The sequence below is a fragment of the Brienomyrus brachyistius genome, chromosome 11 (genome assembly GCF_023856365.1).
Source record: "Brienomyrus brachyistius isolate T26 chromosome 11, BBRACH_0.4, whole genome shotgun sequence".
In the NCBI taxonomy this organism is placed as follows: domain Eukaryota; kingdom Metazoa; phylum Chordata; class Actinopteri; order Osteoglossiformes; family Mormyridae; genus Brienomyrus; species Brienomyrus brachyistius.
Window position 1 is genome coordinate 4,895,281 of NC_064543.1, and position 26,212 is coordinate 4,921,492.

Genomic DNA, 26,212 nt, shown 5'->3' on the forward strand with positions numbered 1-26,212 from the left:
AGCAGTTACACAAGAGGGATACTTTAATGGTTCATTGAAGCAGAATGACAGCTGCAAATAGAATGGACATTATTTTAAGTTAAGAAAAAACAGTCATACAGGCAGTTAAAATGTAATATTTCAATCAGGTCGATGAGCGGGTAACATACCTATTTGCCCTAAATCACAAACACTGCTGTACCTCTTAACATATATACTGGGATTCATGTTTTCTGTGGAGATCGCTATGTTAACATTGATGCAATGTAATCCACAGATAAAATTAACCACCGTTTTAATAGCTCACAGTGTCACAGAAGCATGTGTGTAATACTGATGAAAGACACCAAAAATAAATGCAAAATAAAAACAGGTAAATCAGCACTCAGGATCATACATATCTGCAAATCATAAGAGTTAAGATATGCAAAATAGACTTCATTGCAAGAATTATTTTGCTAAAAAAAAAAAAAAAAAAAAAGTGTAAAAATATCTTGCATGACAGACCTTCACATTGCTAGCACCAGAGCGGGATGTTTTTACAGGAATAGGATGTTTAAGGACGCAGTAGCGTCAGGTCCACAGGCTTCCGACCTTGAAGGACGGACGGTTCTGTGGACGGTCAGGGTCAGCATGATGGACCTGGTGCTTACAGTGCCCCCCACCTCTTCCTTTGTGGGTTCTGGCTGCTGACTGCTTTCAGCCTGCTTCTCTGCACCTGGAACAACACAGCCGGAGCTCTCAGCAAAGCATGCGTTGACTGCCCCCTTCCTGTAGGGGGTGCCAGAGAGCATGCGCCTGCTGGAATTCTATACCTCACCAGGCAAACGGTTCAAAGAACATGATTGCGTATGATTACACATATCACAGCAAAATAAGTTTTGGGGTCAGGAGTAGATAACACCATGTTTGCGCCTGTCCTTATATTTTTGATACTTTATAAATACTCTCCAGCTAGGTTTGCAGTGTGATGCAGACATAGAACTCTTACCCTGATTATTCAGGTCTGATGAAAGCGGATTGGAAAGAGCACCTGTAGCTGTATAGCCAGAGGACCTTCAAAGCGGATTTGTCTAAATGGTTTAGCCATCACCGCTTGTCAAATCCCACAGACTGCCAAGCAAATCTTGGAAGTGAATTTGGAGCGTTATTAAAGCACTGTAGATGTGGTGGTTAGTCTAAATGTGACAGGAACCAACATTATCACATTTACAGCACATCCATTAAGACACGGCTAGTAAATGTGCTTCTGTACTAAGAGGATTTATAAAAAAAAAAAACCACTGTGGCATTTTTCGACTGACAAGCAACAGCTCAAGCTGTGCTTTCAAAGTCGCGCTTTGCGATTTGCATTCAAATCAATTCTGATATTGCTGTTTCTGCAAAAATGAAATATATATTAGACGTTCATTTCCTGTTATAATTCTTATTTCTGTAAAATGGATTTTTCCCTCACTGGGAGGGGCACATTCAGCAGGCCATCAAGGCAGGTGGAGATACAAGTACAGGAGTTTGTGTGTCATGAGGACGGTTCTCTGGTCGGCTGGGCGGAGCCAACGCCAGTGCTGGGTCACACCCAGAAGTCAGAGAGAGAAAACCAACAAGCAGGTCTGCGCCCTCAGTTTATGTGTGCACAGGCAGACGGTAAAGCTGTCACCAAAGTGACATGGGTGTCGTTAGAAATGAATATAAACCTATAGCGTGCTTCGAGACTGCAGTGAACGTGCATCTATCGCACGCAGTGAGACTGTAGTCAACATGCATCTATCACGTGCAGTGAGACTGCGATCGTCACGCGCCTATTGCGCACAGCGAGACTGCAGTGAACGTGCATCTATCGCACGCAGTGAGACTGCGGTCAACATGCATCTATCGCGTGCAGTGAGACTGCAGTGAACATGCATCTATCGCACGCAGTGAGACTGCGGTCAGCATGCATCTGTCGCGTGCAGCGAGACTGTGGTCGACACACGCCTACTGTGCACAGCGAGACTGCAGTGAACACGCACCTATAATGGACAGTCATGTCCTCATATCCTTATGAGACATTCAAACTGTCAATTAGCCACTAATAAATAATAATAAGAACAACAATAATAAAAGTATCCTCCATAAGGCTAAGCTAACTGGATGCCCTTCAAACCACAAACCAGGACAAGCGGTTGAGAAGAACCTGGTACCTTCTGCACATCGGTGGGGACCCTCTGTAAGAAGTCCAGCAGCTCGCTGCCGTCGACGACATGTGGGTTGCGGAGTTTCCGGGTGAATTTGTGGATTCCTATAAAACACATTTCGTTCACAAATGAAGGGGAGCGTGTCCAAACCCAAACCCAAAGCCAGTCCTGGTTCCATCTCCATAGCATAAGTCTCAGCCAGACTCCCGCCATAGGAGCTGGCTGCAGTCCCCCTTGCGAAGGCACTGCTGGATCCCGCAGCACGGGGAAGACCATACTGCCTGCTGCCTGGCATGTTCGCTCCTGCTGTGTCCGCGGGCGGGAGACGGAAGGCCCATTCCCACCCGCAGCACCACAGCCCCTTGTGGACCCTAGGGAATGCTCCGCGCTATCTATGTTTAGCAGTTTGTTTATGTTTTGTTTTCCTTTCGCTTGTAACTTTATCGGTGCTTATCGTCTGGAGCGGCTCACTATTCTGGGAGGCCGCCTTTGATTCCCCGCAGACACAACATTCAAATACATATTTCTGCTATTCATCCGCTGACGTGAAGCTCTAGCTCCTGACAGGTGGATGTGGATGCGGCCTGTAACGATCAGGCGTGACCTGAAAGCCCCGCCCCCCTGACCACGGAATTCACTGAGAAGTTTTAACAAAGAATTGCTGTGTATCTTGGAAGTATTGATAGGGTCCACCGTACTTCACAAGCTGTGCTAGAGTTCTACAGTTAGCAAGAGAGCGAGCCAAGATGGTACAGCCCCAGGAAATCAGTACAGCACCCGCACAGGCCCTCGGTAACGTATATACAGGGTGAATGCAGTGGTGCAGGCATGAAAGGCATTTCTGGCAAAGGCCTGAAGCACTTTGTAACAGGAAACTGAGTTTCACAGTATCACACTGGTAATAAATCCAGCAGAAGGCAAAGTTAGGCTCTGCGTTACAGCATAACAAGTGGGAGGCTAACCCAGGCTGCAGTGACACTCACCCCAGGCTAATATAATGTAGCGCAGAGGGACAACGTAGGTGACAACCGAGGCCACAAGGAGCACAAGGCAGGCAAGGATGGACAGGAACGGCACTGACCAGTTGAAGGTGCTGTTGGGATAAATATGGAGATTGAACATTAATAAGGTAACGGCCACGCAGTGTTCAGTTCTTATGGGCCGCGGAAAACTGGCATTAATAACTGCAATTTTCAGCAAAAAATAAATAAATCTGATTCTACTGGTTCAAAATTTCACAATTTAAAATTTCCAAATGTCGTGTAGTATGTATAATTTTACATGAGTTTTAAAAATGCACACAGACACACTGTGGTTAAGTACTGAGCAGCATGCTTACTTTTTAAGTCTTTCTCCAAAGCATGCGATTTCTTCTAGAATACTTTGCACGGCGACCAAAACCTCTTGTACCATGTGAATTTTTTCCCTTAGTCCTTTTTTCTCAGATTCCTAAAAAGATAAGAACACGGTAAACTTCTGATTCGTAGGTGCACCTGGTAAAGAGAACGTCTGAATTATACTCTTAGAAGCGGTTTCTTAAAAAATCTAACTGTTTATGGGAAAGAAATATGAACCAATGACACACAGGCAATCACATACCGTTTGAGGGGATTCGCTCAGAGAGCGAGTCCGTTCTTGTTGGAAACCATCTCGAAATACCCACCCCTCCCGCCCCCCCTTGGAGAGAAAGGTAACACAGTGTAACCTGGGCTGTGATACAAGGGGGTGTGCGATATGAGTGCCTTCAGCTCCCAGAACAGGACATACCGACAACACGTGCACTTACTGCACAGAGACGCCGTTCGAGGGCGACCTGCCTTCGGTATGCAGATTCGTCGCAATTAGCATGAGCTGCCTGGCCGATTCTCAGCCCTTCACAGAGACGTTATGGGCTGAGATACAAACTAAACTGCCTTTGTCATGGAGTAGCCAGACAAGAGCCACACTGCACTTCAAGAAGATAAATGGTTTGGTCGCGTCGGGAAAAAAAAAAAATTGGTTCTCAAGCTAATCCGAGGTCCAAAGAGATATGATTACATCAGGAGTGGCTGGCGTTAGGATAAACAGCGGTGGAACTGCTCCATGATGCTCTCCAGAGAGGAGGAAAAGCCTCCAGATATTGCAAGTAATGCGCGGTAAAGAGAGCCAGGAATCTTCACATCAAAAGGAGGATATAATGAAAGGAATGGTGAGAGAGGAGATGAGGAGAGGGAGGGCGCGGAGGGGAGCTGTTTGATGGTCTTTGTCATCAGAGCCTTGAGGACGTGTATACACGGCTGGCAAGATGGGGGGGGGGAGGGGGGGGGCACTCTGTGTGACAGCGGCCAGACCTCGCTGGCCCATGGGAACCTCTCGGAGAAACAGCCGGAATTCTCACATCAGCCGGCAGCTCCCAACACATCAGCTACAGGAAGAGCCTCATTCCCACAAACCCAGGACCCACCCCCCCCCGCCCCCCCCCCCCGCCCCCCCCCCCACCCCAGACCGCCGTTCTTCCGGAAAAATTTTTTAAAAAGCAAGCTTTTCATGGCTCTCTCACCAACAGTGTGATTTATGTGGGGGGAAAAAAAACAGGTGGGCGTACACAGACTGAAAGCCTGTGACCCCTGACTAACGTTAAAGAATCCTTACGTTTACTCGGAATTAGACAATGTGCTGAACATCGCTGTCATTTACCTGAAGCCCCCAAGGTGTGCGAGTCTCCGTTAGCGATAAGAAAGATAGCGTGACTGAACGAAGCAGCTCTGCCAGTTAATGTCAGGGAAGAAGCGGCATGATGGGGCACTCGGGACATTCTCCGCGGTCAGCCAGCAGGGCGGCGCACAAACACAACCAGGCTCACCCAATGACTTTAATCTGCTTATTCCCCATTTTACATTTCTTGATAAATAAAAGCTTGTAGAAGCCGCAAGCCAAAAAAAAAAACGTTTTCTAATGAGACATACCTCAATCATAATAAATGCCTATTTATTTGGAAAAATTCCTCCTGTAGATAAAATACCAAGGGAGACCTTTAAGAGAAGGTTAACGGCAAATAGCTCTGTGCTGCAAAGGTCATTTCAGCCTGTGTTCGTGGGACATTTTGAAGTAAGTTTCTTACAATAAATGAATCACTTAGCAGCTTAAGAAAATGACATATAAAACACTCACTGTCACTAAGTGTGCTGGTTTTTGTCATTCAGTGTGCAAGGAAGGATAAAGGACTGAGTGACAAAACGAACGCTGGTTAAAGTGGGATGCCATTACATCCAGAAATGTCCAGACCTTCACATCTCACACACACACACACACACACACACACACAGCCATTTGTATTCATATCTTTGTGGGGACCGTCCATTCATTTCTATGGGCAAAACTCTAATCCTAGCTAAGACACCCTTAACCCCCACCCAGCCCCAACCTTAACCATAAGTAACCAAACAACATACCAGACTTTTGGCATTTTCAGTTTTTTGACTGCAGTCACGGATTTTAATAAAATTGAGTTGCCACTTGTGGGGACTGAGATTGTGGGGATCATTTTTTCAAAGTATCATATTGTGGGGACATGTCATTTGCACAATGTAATATGTACGTCTCCCACACACACACACACACACACACACACACACACACAGCTCCGTGGTCGGCTGTTACTGATCTCGGCCTGAGAGACTCGTCTCCATCACGTACATATTGCCGTAAACCAAAGCTACAGCCCAAGCTGTTAGTTTTCCCAAAGGCCCCGACCCGCGGACATGACCCAGGCCGCAGCCCCCCCAGACAGCGCAGGAAAGCCGAGGGAAAGCAGGGGCTCTGTTGTCGCTTATCGTGCTAAACTCTCCCGCCATCTATTTGGCGCTGATTACGGGCAGCAGGCAGCGGAGGCTCCCAGCGTTCGTACGCGGCTCACCTCCTCGCACGTGTCTGCTTTGCACCTCGCCCCTCGCTCTCACGCAGCCTCCTTACTGCCTCCCCTCTTTTTCAGAGGCCTGTTCTCACGGTGACCACTTCGGGGAAAGAGGCGGCCTTTTCACAAGGGGGAAGTGCGCCCTCTCGGACCAATAAAGAGCCAGCATCCCAAAACACTTACATACTGCTTGGATGCAAAAAACGTGTTTGTTTCTCCCTGTCAATTACATGGATCCAGACAGTCATCCGGAGACCATTTCAGACTAAAGCTGACAGCAGAGACACAAGGCGTCTCAGTAGCCGAGAGAGAGGCATGTTTACAAATAGTACAGGCGCTACACTTCACAGCGAAAATTCAGTATCTGACAATCACTACAGGCCTTTGGAGTGAGGAATATTAATAAATATATAAAATTCTATGCCCTAAAGAATAATATACAGAACAAATAAATGATTATAGCATTAAACTGCTGAATGCTAACATGTTCTTATGAGGAATAGCTTTTATACAGCAATGATTTTGGTTTGGGGGATGTTGTCTGTTTAGCCATTGGTGGATGCTGCACTGAAGTGACGTTTTGCCGATCAAATAGGCAGCCAGTTCCCTGCGAATATAACTGTCAATCTTGTACGGGACCCTGCTGTGTACGCAGAAGACGGCAAGAAAATCCAGGCCTAGTCAATGCGTGAAATATATTCATCAGTCTCCCCTGTAGGTTTCTCTTCTTTGCCAAAAAGGTTCCCAACATAAAACAGTTAAGGCAGACGATGACATGGCTGAAAGACTGGGGAAATGTTTTCTCATTACCAACAGAATTAAGGGGGAAATTCTGTTGGGCAATAGCGTTGTAGGAAAAAAAATGATAAATAAATTGGGTACGTATAAAAGTTTAAATACCTTCTCATCTTCATCATCATCTCCGAAGTCCATGCCATCCTGAAACACAGTCAATGTTAGAAACCACTCATGTATGTATTTGTAATTCCCAAAGGGCCCGAGAGCTGACACCAGGGACATGTAGTGGCACGTGGTCACTGGAAGAAGGGCACTCACCAGGTCAGCGCTGCCGCTGATCTTTCCAGTGGTGACCTGGAAGTAGCTCCACACGAGGAGCAGGAGGAAGAAGAGAGGCAGCATGCAGACCTCCCACCCCCAGACCGTGAGCAGGAAGATCTGAAACAACAGAAGACTGTTAAAAAAAACTGTTAAAAAACCTCCAGCTATCTCTGCACACAGTGTCTCCTCTTAAAACGGTGCTTTGAGAGTCTGGGCCTCGGGGAGAGAGCCATGTAAGCACACATCAGCGAGCTGCACGGCAAATGTATGCCGGCGCAGAGCTGTGCAGCTTACAGTGTCATTCATCATAGTCAGCGCAGGGAGGAGAGTCACTGACCATCTGCAAAGATTACTTGCTGGAAATGTGCATTTCAGAAGAGACGAAGCCAGACCGGTGACAAGGACATGCGACGGATCCTGCGTGATATACTGCGCTTCAAATCCTTCTCGACTGGGATGCATTTCAGCTGCCTTACTGTAACTGGACACACCAAGTAACTGGAGGAACACCAGTTCAATCATCGCCGTAATACCGCAAGAAGCCAGGACCTCCGGCAGAAATAAGATGAATCACAGCGAATTAATAATCTTCTGTAATTATGTAATGGACAACCTCTAAGCACAGCACGCCATTCCAGACGAATCTCACAGCTGTGCATTAATCCAAACGCGGCAATTTAAGCCCATTTACCGACAAGCAAATGCATCAGGCAGGAGACGGAATAATTCAGTTCAGGGGACAGTCAGAGACGACGTTTCAAAGGAAGATTCTCATCCAGACTTACGGATAACGCCTCGGAGCCAGGCGGGGAATTACAGAGGCGTTCAATCAACAGAATCCACTGAAGGCAGTGTATCCGCGGTCTCCCATAATTCTCACACGCGGTGGCAAGGTTAAACCCGAAATCCACACAGCCGCAAATCAGCAGCGTCAGTTTGGCATGTATGCCTGCAGACGGCCGCCAGGCAAACACGTCCGAGGGTGTGCGGTGTTTGGAAAGGCCTCCTCACATCTTCCTGAGCCGGGTGACCCAGAGAACCTCCCCCAGTCCCCTGCACGGTTTGCCGTGGAAACTGCCCGTGACTGCGGACCTGAGCCTGACTGCCAGGCTGACCACTGGTGCCCCAACGCTAAACCAGTAAAACCTAAATCAGCCCAATCCAATCTTCCGGGGCGACTTTAAACGGACAGGTTTGGGACGGAAAGATTCGCTTCCACACAGGAAGCCAGCAGAGACGCAGCGAAAACACCGGGACTCATAACCTCGCACTAATGCAAATTCACGAAGCAGCGAGTAATTAAAGAGGACGAAAATATAATTTGTTGTCTTTCCTGTAAGCAGGGCGTCCAAATAAGGGCCCTCATCCTTGCAGGCCTTCTGTGTCGCCTGCAGCAGATTCACATGCGGGAACGAATAAGACGGAACACGTGTGAAGCAACACGCCAAACACGCCTGTAACATACAGCAAGAGACGCAGCCTCCATCTCTTCTGTATACTCAGAAAAAAAAGTCCTTTGTTAAGTACAATTGTATTTAGTCTCACTAAATTCTACTTCTTTATGTTTGCAATAAAATAAATACTTGGAGGTTATTGATCGCCACAAAACATATCTCTGTAAAAATAGTCTGTAAAAAATATTAAATACTCTGATGTGAGGATATGCACTGCTCTGGGGACCCACTGATCTGGGAACAGAAGGCCATGGCGAGGACGCAGCCAGGGCCCCTCAGCAGGCCAGGTGAAGCGAGTGGGCAGGAGAGCGGAGGAACTAACGCTGAATAAATGTCTCTTCGATGCCGTTTTAGCGCGAGGGTCTCCCGCCTCCTGCTGTGAGCTGCTGGCGGCTGTGGTGTGTCCAGCGACAACATGCAGAGCGCTTCCCATTGTATGCAGATGAGATCTGAGACCAGACTTTCTAAGGCTGTCTGCAAATTAGCACGCTTGAATATCAGGTGATCAGTTTACAATGAATCTGATACTAATAATGGTAATCACAGTGGTGATGCAGGCCGTCCCATTAAACCCCGGTTACCATATTAAAAAGCACACAGGATATGCATGTTTATAACGTACTAATACTTGGCTTGTACAGTAAATATATGAAACATGAACGGTGTTGTGCACCCAAAATATAACGGACAAAAACACCTCTGCATCATAATGTGAAATATTTGGTGAATCATCGTAGGGTGTGGGTTATCCGGGCACATGGTCTTCTGGGGGGTCCCCAGGGAGCCGAAAGGCCAGTAACAGCCTCAGAGGGGGGCTTCTTGGACGCGGCGGGACGCTGACGACCTTCCGGGAGCCCCTGGGGAGTACAGCCCGCCTCTGCGGCGATTCGCTTCTGTCAGTCTGGAGAAACCCTGCAGCTGCCAACCGCGCTTACAGCTGTGCGGCACCAGGCGTTAATCAGACAGCATGTCTGTGTCCGGTGACGTGGGCGAATCGGCATTTCACAGCCTGTCAGAGGATATCTAAGACAGCAGCTACCTGGCAGCCTCTCGTCACATCCATCCTGCCTCCGCGTTTTCTCCCGCAATAAGCTTTCATGTGTAAATCATATTTCTCTAATAAACGGAACTTGCCCTCAAGAACCCAAGATGTAACAGAACCTGGTCCCGGTGCCCCTACGATTCTGAAAACTCATGCAGAATAATTTAGTGTTTAACGGACTCATTTCGCTAAAACTATGTTTCTGTCCGGGTAATGGGGGGGTCCACTTTCCCCAACATGCCCTCAGTCCGTGGACGTATGGGAATGGCTGCTTGATATTTGGCAGTGTTCTACTGCCACCTATAGGCTGAAGGGATTAAGGCGGGAGGAAACTTTGTTTGACCTCTTTGGCGGACTCGCTGATGTGCTTGGAATTCATGGAGTGAGAAGCATCGAGGAAGCTTAAAGACCTCTAACTGTCACACCCCCCCCCCCCCCAGAGGAAATTAGGAAGTTGTGAAGTTTAGACTATCATTCCGAGGCCCATTACTGTAGTACAAACAGACAATAAAATAACTTTCTGGACGTTTTTGTGCCGAGGGGGCTGCCTGCTATTATTTCATTACTCATCGCTGTTGTTACACGCGTAAAGCTTTCCTTTAGCATAAATTACGCTGTACTCCAAGCAACAAAAGCCTCAGTGACATTAACGACACCTTTCCCAGACTCCCCTGCTGCGTACCGCGTACGCTGACCCCAAACCGCAGCGATCGGCTCTGTCCAACCCCCGGTGCAGCTTCACGGTGTCTATTCACATGTTTCTGGGGTGGGATTACTACAGTAAATAATGAGAAGAATCACCCCGCTGCCAGACTCCCCTCCACCTTTTCTCAGGGCCTCAGAGCTCGCCGTATCGAGGACAGCAGCTCGGAACGCAGTCATGTGAAAGAACTCAGTCTGGCATGGCCTCTAATGACAGCCGGATGAGAGCTTCCAAAAATGAATTCCTTCGTTTACGAAAGAAGTTCTTTTCTACTAGATCATTTCAGAGGGAAGAGTGCAATGGCGGATTTCTGAAATACCAACGCGGGCAAAGTCATTTCTACACTGAATATTTACGTACTCCTTTACGAAATGGACGTGTTATGGAGCTGGCGGGAGAGTGCACCTCCACATGACCCCAAGTCACGTCGTGAACTGGACAAGCTTATGGACCAGGCCAGCAACCTTCCTCACATCACCCATGCTTCCTCTAGAGCAGTATTTCCCAAACCGTTCCTCAGGAACCCCCAGATGGTCCATGTTTTTGCTCCCTCCCAGCTCCCAGTAGGGAGCAAAAAACGTTGACTGTCTGGCAGGGAACTGCGAGGGAGCAAAAATGTGGACTGGTTGTGGGTTGCTGATGACTGGATTGGGAAGCTCTGCTCTAGATGCTGACTGTCCACTCCACCATTGTCCCCCCCAACGCCGCCTTTGGGACAATGCTGAATTTAAACAGGCTTTGGGGGAGCTGAGATACAGACCAGACAGCTAGAGACATGGGCACTGAAAATGATCATAAATCCAGAAAAGCTCTCGCATTGCGTCCTTCTCTTAAACATCCAGGGGGGTCTAACTAACTGTCATCACCATTATGTTTAGAGCCCAGCGATGCCATCAGGCTTAACAGCTCTCCTCAGACAGCCTATTCATCACCGGCAAACAGCTGCACCCCATCAGACCAGCGAGTCGATGGCTGAGCTGTCACTGTCTTCAACAGAGCGAGACCAGGGGGGCCGCAGGGCTTAGAAACAGCACCTGAGGGGAGTTCGAGGGTGAACTGGCCGATGGGGCGACGGGGGGGGGGGGGGGGAACGACGCGTGCGCCGCCTGTAAACAGAGCCCAGAGGATATGCAGAGCAAAAGGGAGTTTTCGTGTAATGCGTCCGTGACTGACTCCAGATGCCGCATCGCATTACAGGTTTACGTGGCTTGAGACTCGTCAGACACCTTTAAGGATCAGACAGATGTAACAAAGACTCTGCAATGGCACACAGCTCAACTCTATCTGTAAAGATGTAAAACGTGTGATTACACGGCAGCTCTACTCATGAAACTCGAGGATGGAAGGGGCAATTAATTATGTGACAGAAAGGGAAACAATCAGGGAGATATTTGAAAGTTTAAAGGTTTTTTTTTTTGTGACGCACAGAGGGCATGGATGTTTTGGGGAGGCGACAAGCCCATTGGCTCACCTCTGACTGACTCTACGCTATAGAAGCAGTGACTTGACATTATGGCCCAAGAAACAGGAAAAGGTGTAAATCATTATAAAATGAGCCAGAGTTGGCGACAGGTGTGAGCAGGATAGTGGGCACAGGACTGGGCGGGATAGTGGGCACAGGAGTGGGCGGGATAGTGGGCACAGGAGTGGGCGGGATAGTGGGCACAGGAGTGAGCGGGGGAGTAGGCGGCAGAAGCAGGTGGCAGAGCGGGTGAAAGGAGCAAGCGGCAGGAGCAGGCAGCAGAGTGAGACGGCAGAGCGGGCGACAGGAGTGAGACGGCAGAGTGGGCGACAGGAGTGAGACGGCAGAGTGGGCGACAGCAGTGAGCGGCGGAGCGGGCAACAGGAGTGAGACGGCAGAGTGGGCGACAGGAGTGAGACGGCAGAGTGGGCGACAGCAGTGAGCGGCGGAGCGGGCGACAGGAGTGAGACGGCAGAGCGGGCGACAGGAGTGAGACGGCAGAGCGGGCGACAGGAGTGAGACGGCAGAGTGGGCGACAGCAGTGAGCGGCGGAGCGGGCGACAGGAGTGAGATGGCAGAGTGGGCGACAGCAGTGAACGGTGGAGCGGGCGACAGGAGTGAGACGGCAGAGTGGGCGACAGCAGTGAGCGGCGGAGCGGGCGACAGGAGTGAGATGGCAGAGTGGGCGACAGCAGTGAATGGTGGAGCGGGCGACAGGAGTGAGACGGCAGAGTGGGCGACAGCAGTGAACGGTGGAGCGGGCGACAGGAGTGAGACGGCAGAGTGGGCGACAGCAGTGAGCGGCGGAGCGGGCGACAGGAGTGAGCGGTGGAGCGGGCGACAAGAGTGAGACGGTGGAGCGGGCGACAGGAGTGAGACGGCAGAGCAGGCGACAGGAGTGAGACGGCGGGCTTACAATGAAGGCTCTCATACTTCTTCGTTTGTACTCCCACTGAAAGCAGCTCCTGATGTACTGAAGCGTGTAGAGCAGAGTTTTGGTGATTTTCCGAACACGGTACACGTTCCGCGCTAAGATCTGTTGATAAAGAGCAGGACACCGCAGTCAGGAAAGCAGAGAACAGACATGTAATGCGGCCAAATCCCTATGAGCGACACAGGTTTGGACATAAAACTGTGTATTTGCTAACGAAAGAATGCACCGTTCAACAATTCTTTTAAGCAGAGCAGTGTTGACGTGACTTCATATGAGGCTGCTCTTAGCTTTAGTCTGGTCTAGAACCATTAAGGGGACGTGTTCAGACCACTGAACTAGAGAAGGAAGCAGATCTGAAGCTCACTGAGTAAACACATCATCATTTGTGAAAACAAGGTTGTTCAAGGATACCAAGCATAGCTAAATTAATGTTAATGCACCCCTGTGTTCTGTTTGGTTTTAACAGTCAACGTGAGCGGTACCAGCGCACCAACCTTTTTGTTAAACTTTGGGTTAACCTCCATTAACTTGGCCTCCTTTGGCTTGAAGGTCCGAATACCCGCTCTTACCTGAAGGACAGCATTAAAAAGCATTTCTGAGTCAGATCTCACAAATCTGTAAATATGCTGTAAACACGAAATTTACCACAAGGGTACAGCATCACTGCAACAAAAAGAATGACCCAACCATATGGAAAGACCACACACACACACACACACACACACACACACACAGACAGTGCTCCGCACTGATTGTTCAACTTCTGATGGCAACATGCTTTCTATGACATCACACCGTACACCATCCTCAGCACCACACATGGCTGCCACAGGCATCTTACACCAGTTCATAACATCCCTGGGGATCCCGTTTATTTACCCGGTTATAAATAACCACAAGCTCCAGATGTATGGCTCCCTTAAAGGGCACCCCCAGATCCTCCTTCTTCAGGACATAAGAGACTGGCTGGCCATTCTGCACCTGGAGGGTTGTGAAATAAAAACAGCAGTACACACATGCCCTGATGCAGCCAAGCTAATCATGACTCCTTACATAGATGGTAGGGCATTGCTGCAGAAAACAGCTCGACCATTCTTTACTTACCGAAAGCAGCGGAATGGCCACCTTCCCCAGGAAATCTGGGGGCTGGTCTCCATCGTCATCAAGGACTGTCACCTCTAGTACATCGTGAATATCTTTGATTGGGCTACAGAGGGAAAAATAAATAAATATACAGCTGAATATACATATTTTTTCTTTTCATTTCACACAGGTTTGGGTTCAAGGCTTAAAACCATTTCAGACCGCAAGCCTCCAAGTTAAGGAACAGATGGAGGCTAGAGAGCCTCCGTGTGATGTGTAGGTGAGAGCGGTGCGAGATGCCAGGTCACTGACAAGGTGAAGACTTTGTTCCACTCGGGATTGAGGGTCCTGCATATGGTGTGAGTCTGCAGTCTGTTGTTACCCAGCTCGAGCACACAAAACGGGTCACTCTTTCCTACGGAGCAAAAGTCGACTTCAGTGATCCTGCCTTATTTGTACCATTCATAGAACAGTTTAACCCATAATCATCGCCGATGCCCTGGTGGACGCCGTACCGTTTAGATCAGCTGCCATCAGGTCCGAGGCCTTGATGACCTTGACTTGAAGGAATCCTACATCTCTCATATCGTGCAAAGTGTTTTTTAAGCACTACTCAGGGACGAAAGGAAAACCAAATGTTAATGCGATGGACGTGTGTAAAATGAGGCCGCGGAGACGACATGGAGGTGTGAGGTGCTCACATATCGAGCCTCTATGTCCTGCCTCTCCTTCTGGTCCTCCAGCATTGGCGAACACAGGTCAGAGATTGAGACCCCGGAGCATGGGTTGCGCACTATCAGGAGCACCAACTTGCCCTTGCCCTGCTCCAGCGCCTGGGTGAACAGCTTCTCCTGTCCAAACGGCACCTTGGACAGGTCGATAATACACCTGGATGCAGAAACACACCGGGTCACGTCTTCACTACTGAAGATGGACATCAGTGACATAACAGGGACACAACAGTGTAATCCACAACAGCGGGACCCACATTCCCAAGCATTCCTCATTCTTCCGGCCGTCCTTAACCCAAACATCAATCTCCAGGAGGTCCGACCCATCCTGGAACTGGTTGAAATCAAACCGCTCTCCCCACTGTAGACAGGCTTTCCTGCAGAGGTTCTGGAAGGGAAAAAAAACAGCTGCCAATGGTACAGAGACACAGAACCGGTGCTGAGTTGGACAGGGAGGAAGTGACATGCAGTCACATGATGTCCTCCTTGGTCACATGAGTGGACTTTGGCCATCAGGTGACAAGGATGTCATGGCCCTGCTGCTGACAGTGAAATGTTGTGCAGGGCATGCTGGGAAACAGCGGCGAATAACAGGTGAGTGACCGTGGATGGAGCAGCAGACCTAGGGCGGGTACCTTGCTCTTGAATTTCTGGTCCCCCAGCCGGAAGCGCACAAAGACGTCCCCTTGTCCTTCAGCAGGCAGATCCTGACCCTCCAGCAGCGTAATGCCCACTACGGAGTTCCAGAGCCGGTTCTTCCTCAGCGTTTCTGAGAGAGCCAGGTCGGCCTAGGACACAGGACAGGGAGGAAGGTTCCGTCCATCACCTCTGCACTGAGAACACTTGGACCGCGGCTCGACTCATGGAAGTGGATAACATCAACGAGGTGGCCATCATCTCCAGATCTCTCACCCCACCTTCCCTCAAGCACTCTTGACTTCCATGGGACCTGAGCTTAAGAAACCTGCGGCTAGAATCTCTCTGAAGGACGCAGGGAGAGAGCTTCTCGCCAGCAAGGCCCATCGACGGAGCATTAACCATGCTGCTGAAACAGCTCCAGGAGAGGAACCAGACAGCGGGCAAAACATGGAGCAAATCTACCCGAAATGAAGCCGGCGTCTGATTCCTCTGCGGCGCTGCTACCAAATTACGGCTTCAAAAGAGCGAGTGATCGTAACCCCCCCCGCGCGCGCCTTCGCTGCCCATTAGGTTACAGAAACATGGGAGCCGGGCCTGGTGAGGGAGGATCAAAGGACGTCGGAAAGACTTGCATTAATGCGAAATAAATATCCGACCTTAAAGAGGGACGAAAACACGGGAAATGGGAAAGATAACAGAGAGCCAAGCCATGTCATCCAAAGTGTTTATCTTGGATGCGCTTCTATCTCGCCGGCCAATAAAATAGTTCCACTTAGCGGCGAGAGGCCCCTGAAGACAGCCTATTCTTGGTACTAAGAGGAGGCTGGGATTGCTTCCATATGGTGGAACAGCACGGGGCGAGATGGATGAGCCCAAAGCAGGGCCCATTTGGACAGTACTTCAGCGCTCTACACTGACAGCTGTGATATTACATCCCAACATCTGGATTATTGCTTTTGATGCATGGGAATTAGCGGATCCCCCACCCCCCCTGCTCCCCTCCCCCCCCACCAAAGCCACAGAGCTCACACGACACCGTACGGCAGAAATGCAGTAATAGATGGTAATAGAGCTGTTCGCAGACGGGTCCTGTTCCCCTTCTCCGAAGTAATTACGCTGAGAGCGAGAGAGCGGGACGGGGGCCCGGTACGCTGTGGCACACATGCGCTCGCGTCTTCCAGACAAATTGGACCAGGGACTGGCAGAGACAGAGCAGCGGGGGCTCCTCACGCGGACGCCCTGGCAGCGGCGTACGCCCAGAGGCTACCCGCAAAGAGCTGCGGGAGAGTTACAGTCCCCACCACCCCCCCCGCGGCAGCCTCCGCGCAGTGTGGAAATCCACCTTTATCAGCGTGAATCGAACTAAAATCCATCAACGGGCTTGTCTACGGATGAGAGAGAGCCCTGGATGCAGACAGGCAGCCTCGCAGGTAGGGCCGATAATGAGTCAGTCACCGGGTTTTCTAAGTCATTGGGAAAACTTAGACAAACACAAAGGTAAGAGCAAGTGACACGTTTACAGCTCTGAGAGGCTTTTGTACTGTTTGCACAGTTTAAACGAAGAGCTGCATCCAAACAGAAACATAATATACAGTATTATTATGTTGTGAATACTTGCATGCAATAAGACGCAGTATAACACACTATAATCTGATTCTTCACTCATGCCATCTGTTCAACCACTAATGTTATACTGCCCCCTTGTGGTTATAAAATGAACTTCAGCGACAGAAACACCCAGGCCCAGAAACCAAACAAGATCTCAACCTCATCTGGATATAACGAAACAAACAAACAAAAAAACTCTTCAGCTACATAAATGAATAATACTCGTCTTCACCATGTTTCTTTTATTCTCCTTTTCGGTGGCTGACACCTGCACGTCTAACAGTATCACGCCCATGTCATCCTCGATGCTGTTGGGATCATTCAGCGGCAGCATCATCTCGTGAGTCCTGCGAAGGCACCACAGACGAGACCGTCATCAGAGCAGCGCAGAAAGGAGCAGACGCACGACAGATCTGTAGTTAGACGTACGTTAAAGGCACTCCGCCTTCTTAAGAGCATCGCGTACCTGTCTAATGTTAGGTCGCGCAGCAAGATACAGGAACCGCCCATGAAGTCATCCGTGGTCAGGTTCCGGTCATACACCTGAAACGGTCAATGAGCGTCAGTGTGGCTCAGTTCTCCATGGCTGATTGGACGAGGAAGATGAGCACACAGGGGTCATGACCTATGGTATCAAACACACACCCGCAATCATGTACACAAACTCAGGGCTGGATGGCCACATTCACTGCGGGTTAACCATCACCTCCCTCATAATGTCCAAAAGGCACTCCAGCAAGCCCTGAGCTTGCGAGCTACTTTGCTTTGTTCTAAAACAAAAACATTCACTGCGCGTATAACCACAAATATACGGAAATAGACAGAATATTCCTGAAAATCAGTGCTGCGTAACGTCACAGGGCTCTCAAATTCAATACACTCTAAATGCTCAGAAAAATCAAGAGCATCAAACAGCTTACTTTAATGTTCAGTTTTTGCTCCAGGTTCTGAACAGAAAAGTTGAAGGATTCGTTCCATATTGGATTGAGGTTCTTGAACATGACTCTGCTCTTGTAAATGGTCTTGTCATCCAACTTGAATTTGACGTAGGGATCGCTTGTGCCTGTAGGAAGAAGACAGACACCCACATCAGGCAGCCAAAGAAAAACCACAGACATTAATTTCATTCAGTTCTATTCAGTCAAACACAACTTGTTTTGAAATGCCTTCCTCAGACAACCTCACTGCATCTGGACATGGTCAGTATTATATCGCTATTTGTGAAGTTAATTAAATTCAACTAATGATTTTGACAATAGGGGTAGTACATTTCTGCCAGTTTTATGACTTTCACCAAGTTGCGACAATCACTTTGGTTAAAAACAGCCATGTCACTGAAGCCGTTTTGCTGGTTACTTGTTGCTTGATCTGACTTTTTAAGGGATTAAACAAACGTTAGATTCATGAGAAGGTTCCGGTATTTTGTTTGTTTCTGTCTGATGACTGAAGTGGCCTTTTAAACAGAACTTAAGATAGTTACTATGTAAATCGTCGCTGTAACACGGTACATTTCAGGAATAAATGCAGAGACGTATGTAATAAATTGTGATAGAACTGGGAAATCGGACTCCGTGGACCAGTAGAAACTGGTGTTAACCTCCCAGGCATGTAAACAGAGCGTGTGGGTCTAAATAGAGAGCTTCAGCTTGGCCTCGTTGATATAGTCTGATGAAAGGATTTTTCAGAAATGCAGCGAGGCCTGAACTGGATGACAATGCCTCTGCGGGGAGCAGCTGCCAGGTCTGTCACAGCATTGTCCCCACGACCGGCCGCCCAGCTCACAGGGTCGTCACCCAGCTGCACACAGCCCCCTTTGGCCAGCAAGCCTCCAGCTCTGCGCAGCACAATGTCTGAATAGGAAGCTCCGCTGCACTCTGGGAGATGAATGTATCCAAGCCTTCACACACAATGTGTGGCCCTCCGTAAACAAACAGCGCCCTCTGATGGGGAAAATTAAGAATTCGCATTTCCTAAAAGTTATATTAGCATTAAAAAAAAAATCTCCTTAGTTAATCAGCAGGTTTTTCCCAGGTATACTAGTGGGGTGGAAGCCGTCTGGTCTTTCCGCTGAGGAAGGCTCTGTATTTTTGGACACCGTTCGCAAAACAAACTCTATGAGAGCAGCAAATAGAGGTAGATAACAGTAGATATTCAGAGCATCACAATGACCAGTGACATGAAACTTGCACATTATTTGGCATCTGTGTACATTAAAGAGCAACACATTCCCATATGAACTATACACACACTGAATACCAGTCTTTGCTGGGGGGGGGGGGGGGACTGCCTGTCCAATAATGAGTCAATACAATTGATAGATGAGGAATAGTGCCCCCACCTGGTGCCCACCTAAGTGTGCGGTCCAATTGGTAAAATGACAAAGTAGCAATGACAGAACATGCAAAAATGAATTATTAAACAAAATAGTTGCATGGATATGTTCTGCATTCTGGCTCCACTTATCCAACGCAGCACTGGGCCTGGAGAGACATCTTAGATGGGCTGCAGAATCTTCATGGCTGAAAGGTGGCATTTACAGGGATGCAAAAACCCTGGAGTCTGTGGAGTGAAAACTGCAAAATCCCCTTCAGTAAGCCACTCTAAAGGCTCTGTTTACTCACCCAAGCCATGATTTCCAACCCAGTCCTCAGGGACCCACAGACGGTCCGCCTTTTTTGCTCCCTCCCAGCTCCCAGCCAGAAAGTCCACATTTTTGCTAGCCTGGGAGGGAGCAGAAATGTGGATCATCTGCGGGTCCCCAAGGACCGGATTGGCTAACACTGCCTTAATGTAATACGCTTATTAATATTGATGCAATCAGGGACGAAGTGCGGCTCAGCGGCACCGGAAGGTCGCCAGTTCAAACCTCAGGGTCGGCAGAGTGATTTCATCATTGCCCCCTTGAGCAAGGCCCTTGACCCCCAACCACGGCAGCGACTGCCCGACCCTGCTTTCTCAACTCTAAGTCACTTTGGGGGAAAAGTGTTTGATTAAGTACTGTATAAAAAAAAAAAAAAACTAAATTGTGCACAGTCATTTCCGCGCTGATTCCCTGCAATACAAATTCCTTTATAAACGGACACGTTACTCGGAACATTTCAGAAAGCCAATCAGCACATGATGACTGAAAAAGCACAGCAAAGTCATTGTTGTGAGTTTACCTGAGCTTGTCTCTGCAGCGTTCTGGTGTTAACAAGCAAACGTAAATAAATAGTAACGTGCCCCTTCGAGTCAGGCCGCATTCCTCAGGCGATGACAAGCACATGTACTGACTCACAGAGACTCTGGTATGCCACCTCCCACAAAGGGGCAGAAACGCAACTCCCTGAATACTGAAGTATCGGCTCTCATTACCTCCTCACACGTTCCTCTCACTGCCTGAACTGTGCTTGCGATATGACAACAACGTCTAGTGGCACTGCATGGGAAGCAAAAGCAGGAGGGTAACACCTCCGCAAGTCCCTGTCAGAGCACACACCGCAGTCGGGGCATACACTGCAGTCAGAGTGTACCCTGCAGTCAGGGTATACACTGCAGTCAGAGTGCACTCTGCAGTCAGGGCATACACTGCAATCAGAGTGTACCCTGCAGTCAGGGCATACACTGCAGTCAGAGTGCACCCTGCAGTCAGGGCATACACTGCAATCAGAGTGTACCCTGCAGTCAGGGCATACACTGCAATCAGAGTGTACCCTGCAGTCAGGGCATACACTGCAGTCAGAGTGCACCCTGCAGTCAGGGCATACACTGCAATCAGAGTGTACCCTGCAGTCAGGGCATACACTGCAGTCAGAGTGCACCCTGCAGTCAGGGCATACACCACTGACAAGATCTCCAGTAGCATTTTCCCCTTTCCTCCTTCCTCCATTCTAGAAGTGCCCTGACTTGGTATTGCATCTGATATCTGACAGCAAGATTCATGGAAATGCAGCCTGTTTGTCCGGTGGCTGGCAGTGATGCGCGTGAAACATACTAAGGTTACAAAGGTTCATTACTATACACTAAAAGCCAGAGATTTAATCAACAAACTGGTAGATAGTTACTCCAGTGCAGGTCAGTTAAATAACAATTAAAATCAGAAATCCAATTAAATCTTTCATCACTTTTCTCACCTTTACCATCAATAAAATTAAGGAATTCTTTCCAAGATAATTAAAAACGCAAATAACAAAGTGTTTAACATTTTGCCTCTGACCATTAAAAAAATGCAATTATAAATTTGATGTCTACATGTAAAACTACAGTACATGCACAATAATAATGTAAAAAGCAAGTTGGCTATCTGTCTGTTTTATGGAAAATGACAAAATATACCAAGTATATGGCTAGAAGTTTCACTGGAGACATTCAGAGAAGGCAGTAAGACCCTAACCCAAAACCCTAACCCCCCAGCATCTGGCTAGCAGCTGCTGCTAGGCTCACCAGCACTTCTACAGCAACACTAGCTATGAGCATGGTGTGGTCCTCAGGCTCAACTGTCATTCAGTGCAGCAGCACCAGACTGTGACACTTCCTGTCTGAAACATGTTCCTTACCACATCGATCTCTGATGACCAGCCTCCGGCCTTCCTTTAGGGAAACAGTGATGTAGAACGTCTTCTCTGGGGTCGCCGGCACTGGGGTCGCCGGCACTGGGGTAGCCGGCACTGCGGTCGCCGGCACTGCGGTCCCCGGCACTGCCTCGAATTCCACTTCAAAAACCTGAGCAGAGAGGTTTCAGCACGTGACCAGGTCATCGACCCCCCCCCCACACACACACACACACACGGAACCTGCCTACCGCAGTCCAGGGGGAGATGGTATCGGCAGTGAAATTACAGTGAGAGGCGGGTGGGTCTTACACTGTCATCATCGGGCTCTTTAGTCATCTGGATGTTCGGGTCTTTGGTGTCGCTCTGAGACTACGAGGGACAGAATCGGGTGACCAACACTGAAGAAACGTGACGAAATGCAAAGAAGATGCAGAAACTATGTTGCCCCTTGCAGTTGGACCAGTCTGCAGTGATGTACATGCTCATGCACACAGGCTATATTGACACGACCCTGAGTAACTCTGACCTCAGACTTGTCCTCAGGAGTCTCCGACCCCGATGGCACCTTCATCTTCACCTCGCTGACACTCTGATTATCCTCGTCCAGCGACCCCGATACGCTGAAGGTCGGCGTCCCGATCCCCACCTCGTCCTCGCTCTCGTCCTCCGCCACACCGGTTCCTGATCTGTCTGTGCTCGCTTGAGGCAGATGGGAGGGGTACGGAAAGAACAGCGTCTTCGGGTCGAACCCCGGGGAGGGGATGGAAGAGGTGGTGGAGCTGGAGTCATCCTGCAGGAGCCTGAAGTCGGGCACGGAGATGCTGCGCCGACCTCGGACCAGCTTCCTGCGTACTTTGGGCTTGCCGAGAGGGATCCGCCCCTTCTTCATGTTGTTCAGCAGGGGCTTTGCCTTCTCGCAGAAGTTCTGCCATGGCGTCGGCTTCCTGCCATCCATGTCGGCGGGCAGATGGGAGGGACTTAAGATTGCTTTACTGAAAACTACCAAGAAAACAGGCGAAAAAACAGTGCAGTTGGCATTTTACCAAGACTGGAGAGTAACTGGACAGAACCCATCCATCTGCTTTCTGTAACAGCTGGGGGGCCATTGGGGGGGGGGGGGGGGGGGCAAAGCAGGGAACAACCCAGGATGGGGCACCAACCCATCACAGGGCACACTAACACATCAGTCACCCCTACGGGCAATTTGGTAACTCCAATTATCCTAGGCATGTTTTTGCATTGTGGGGGGAGATTGGAGAACCCAAAGGGCGCCGCATGACGACAAAGGGAGAACATGCAAACGCCACACACACGCCACACACACGCCACACACACGCCACACACACGCCACACACACGCCACACACACACGGAACCATCACGGAGACTTTGAACCCGGGTCCCAGAGGTGTGAAGCAGCTGTGCCAACCGCTGGACCGCCATGCCTCCTCCAGGGCAAAACTGCGCCGATACACTCAGCCTGCTAATTCAATCTGGTCCGGAAAGTTCTCAGAAGCAGTGTTTTCAGTATCACTGTACACACCGCAAAGCTGAGAATGTCGGACTCGGCAGAAGGCCGGAAAAGAAGTCCACCGTTAAGAGAGGCACCGTTTTGTTTAACCTAGAAATAACGCCCAACCAAATACATCACTAGTGATTAGAAAAATACTGATTTAGGATATTTCAGATTTACAGTGGCGAGGAAGCGATGCTCATTCAGTGGTCAGCTTTGAATTCTGATTGGTTCCCAGGCTAGAGGTTTGCTGTATGATACTTTCTACTGAAGATGGGCAACAGCAACATCCGCCCAGTCACACAATTGTTGTCTGTAGTGCTCCTGAGCACAACCATCTCAAACAGTGTTTAACAATGTATAGTGCTTTTTCCCTATCCTTAATCAAAGAAACTTCTATTCATTTATTTACCTTTCAATTACATTCTGGTTAGTTAATAATTTCGCTTATTCGGTGACACTTTTTATTTAGCTGAACTTTATGTATCATATCATATTCGACTTGCAATATATTCCATTTATGATGGATTCATTAGAACCAGAGCTGGATAGTTCAGGTCCAAAAGGGTAAAAGTCCAATTTAACATTTTGTTTCAACCAACCAGTTAAGTATAAAGAGTCACAGTCACAAAGTACTCAACTGGTAGGTTGAAACAAAATGTTGATCTGGATTTTTACTTCCTGACGCAGAACCATCCAACTCTGAACAGAACGCTTCCCCATCACAAGTCAAGGATCAGCTAAACATTATTCTGGCCCGTGTGTGAACGATGCCCCACCTTTAAGGGTCAAAGGCGGACAGGAAGTGCGCATGTTGCTGAGATAAGATTGTCTGATCTGAGGAGAGCAGAGAAGGCCTCTCTGCTAAAGCCCTCTATGCTAAGGCCTCTATGCTAAGGCTCTATATGCTAAGGCCTCTATGCTAAGGCCTCCATGCTAAGGCTCTCTATGCTAAGGCTCTATATGCTAAGGCCTCTCTGCTAAAGGCCTCTATGCTAAGGCTCTATATGCTAAGGCCTCTATGCTAAGGCCTCCATGCTAAGGCTCTCTATGCTAAGGCTCTATATGCTAAGGCCTCTCTGCTAAAGGCCTCCATGCTAAGGCCTCTATGCTAAGGCTCTATATGCTAAGGCCTCTCTGCTAAAGCCCTCCATGCTAAGGCCTCTATGCTAAGGCTCTATATGCTAAGGCCTCTATGCTAAGGCCTCTATGCTAAGGCTCTCTATGCTAAGGCTCTATATGCTAAGGCCTCTCTGCTAAAGGCCTCCATGCTAAGGCTCTCTATGCTAAGGCTCTCTATGCTAAGGCTCTCTATGCTAAGGCTCTATATGCTAAGGCCTCTCTGCTAAAGGCCTCCATGCTAAGGCCTTTATGCTAAGGCCTTGTCCAATGCTGGAGTTTCCTCACAGCCACCAAGTACCCTAATGGCGACTATAAAAGCTCCATAAGCCACTATCATACTGATATTGCTGATTCATACCTGTATGTAACAGAGTCCTACATCAATACAGCAACCAGATACAAATAGAACAGATAAATATCAGAAAAAAAATATATATAAAATTATTTTTAAATGTACTGAAATAGAATTTATTTCCCTTCCGGATTAACGACGGAATTCAATGGAACTGAATAAATAAAATTTTAAAATCCTATTCAAAATATGTAAGGCAATTTAAAAAAAAAATCACTGGACCCAGATAGAAGGCTGAGCTTTAGGTTCCGTGAAAACCGCTGCTGGTTAGTGTTACAGGGTTCGGACCCGAAAACACCGTGAACAGGGACCCTGAAGCCACTCATTTTAGGATCTCATTGCAAACATTCCGCAAACGGGCAACATTCCATCTTTTTTTAAAAAAAAAATCTGATGCACGTCAGTGATATTACAGAGATCATCTTCCCTTTGCCAAACAAACCGGACAATACAATCACACTACCAACTACTGTATCAACCATCACAAACTGGACGAGCGCAAACTGGCATTTCACTGCACACTGTATTCAGTATAACTGCATGTGACAAATGAAACGGAAACGATCTGATGTGTGTCCGATAAGCTGGTTTTACTTAAATATTTATGATTTCCCTCAGCCCTGAACCATGCTGAATGAAAGTATGGAATGGCTCTGTTGCATCATAACATGAATATTTATCGTTAAACTTGTCTAACACAGCCCAAGTTCATGGTAAAAAGATAGGACTGTCAAATACAAAAAAATGGCAAATTTCAGGCTACACAAGGCACAAGGAATTGCCTTAAGGAAGATAAAAGTAACTATTGCCTATGAAAGGTTGTTGAAATACGGAGTCATGCTTCCGCAGGTCTGCATACCAACACTGGGCCCCGTTCATAAACTTGTCTGGTCTGCCTTTCTCCATTCCGGGAATAACAGAGACAAGACGAACTCGTCCACACCCAGCTGACACAGGCGTAAATATCACTCAAGTTTTAAGTTTGAAAACATAGGCATAATATACCTTTGGTCTAATCTAAATCGTGGAAAATTACAACGTATATCAGAGACCATTTCCACAAACTGACATAAATAGGCTACTACTACATGCGCATCAAGACGTCCACTCTTAACACTGCATTTTTTTTGGTTCACCAAAGATTATCACACATCGAAACTGCATAGCAAATGTCACAGGAGATAACGAAAACAACCAGAAATTAACTTCAGCAACACAAGTTATGGGACTTCTAATTTATACTGTTATCGACGGTTACTGTAGGTTCAGACGCGCGCACACTGTCCAGTTTTATAGTAACTGCAATATATCGTAGCTTTTTAAATATTCGGTCTATATTTCATGTTTAACTAAGGATGTCATCTGGATTTGCAAATATGTATAGGGCAACTTATTGTTGGCTCAAAATACAATTTAAATATACTTGTTTAAACCATTTATTCCAAAATAACCCCCTATATAGCTTATACCCAAAATCCAGTACAGTGATGCAAGACCTGTACGACGACCATAAACTTAGCAAATTAAATTATCGTTATTTCAGAATTTCAAAAGCTCCACCATATTATTGGCACATATTATTGTTGTGGTTCATGTCATTTCATTTCACCAATTTCCCGTCGGAAAGCAGGGAATAAACAGCAATGTTTACCCGTGCAGCCGATCAGCTCCCCGAGCGCGTCCACGCACCTTTCACGCCGTCACCGAGCTGGACAGTACCTGTCTACCGTGGGAGACGCAATGTCCCAGTGCCATTAGATGATTAGATCATGTTAATCGAGGTGAGTGGGACCATTTGCATGCAGTTGAAGTTTTACGAACAGGCTCCTTTCACTTTGTGGAGAGAGTTACGGAGGAGGTGCGCACCAGAAGCATTTCGGGGGAAAGCGCGTCCACGACCCGCGAGTCTGTGCGCGTCCTCGTCAAAGTGGAAG

The 26,212-nt window shown here is 48.2% G+C and overlaps 1 protein-coding gene across 2 annotated transcripts; it reads right to left on the reverse strand.

Annotated features, from left to right (window-relative positions):
- Nucleotides 1-26,212, reverse strand: LOC125751951 (multiple C2 and transmembrane domain-containing protein 2-like). Of its 2 annotated transcripts, none has more exons than XM_049031410.1 (22): nt 25,968-26,212; nt 21,819-22,291; nt 21,602-21,661; nt 21,296-21,461; nt 17,681-17,823; nt 17,227-17,303; nt 16,993-17,107; nt 15,149-15,301; nt 14,771-14,901; nt 14,484-14,670; nt 14,298-14,391; nt 14,095-14,197; nt 13,804-13,906; nt 13,579-13,680; nt 13,194-13,268; nt 12,682-12,801; nt 7,102-7,221; nt 6,946-6,984; nt 3,493-3,602; nt 3,137-3,246; nt 2,160-2,257; nt 1-697 (listed from the first exon to the last, which is right to left on the reverse strand). In XM_049031410.1, the coding sequence occupies exons 2-22, from the start codon at nt 22,245-22,247 to the stop codon at nt 629-631; spliced, it is 2,604 nt and encodes an 867-aa protein (XP_048887367.1). In that variant the 5' UTR covers nt 22,248-22,291; nt 25,968-26,212; the 3' UTR covers nt 1-628. The 2 variants fall into 2 exon arrangements, with proteins under 2 accessions (XP_048887367.1, XP_048887366.1); XM_049031409.1 differs by having other exon boundaries at nt 25,930-26,212.

What these genes read in the sequence shown, in the direction of transcription:
- LOC125751951 (XM_049031410.1), bottom strand. Translation starts at nt 22,247, where the DNA reads ATGGATGGCAGGAAGCCGACGCCATGGCAGAACTTCTGCGAGAAGGCA. An exon ending in ACCAGAAATTCAAGAGCAAG is followed by an intron (nt 14,902 to 15,148) that starts GTACCCGCCCTA and finishes TTTCCCTTCCAG; the next exon opens with AACCTCTGCAGGAAAGCCTG. An exon ending in AGGACATAGAGGCTCGATAT is followed by an intron (nt 14,392 to 14,483) that starts GTGAGCACCTCA and finishes GTCCCTGAGTAG; the next exon opens with TGCTTAAAAAACACTTTGCA.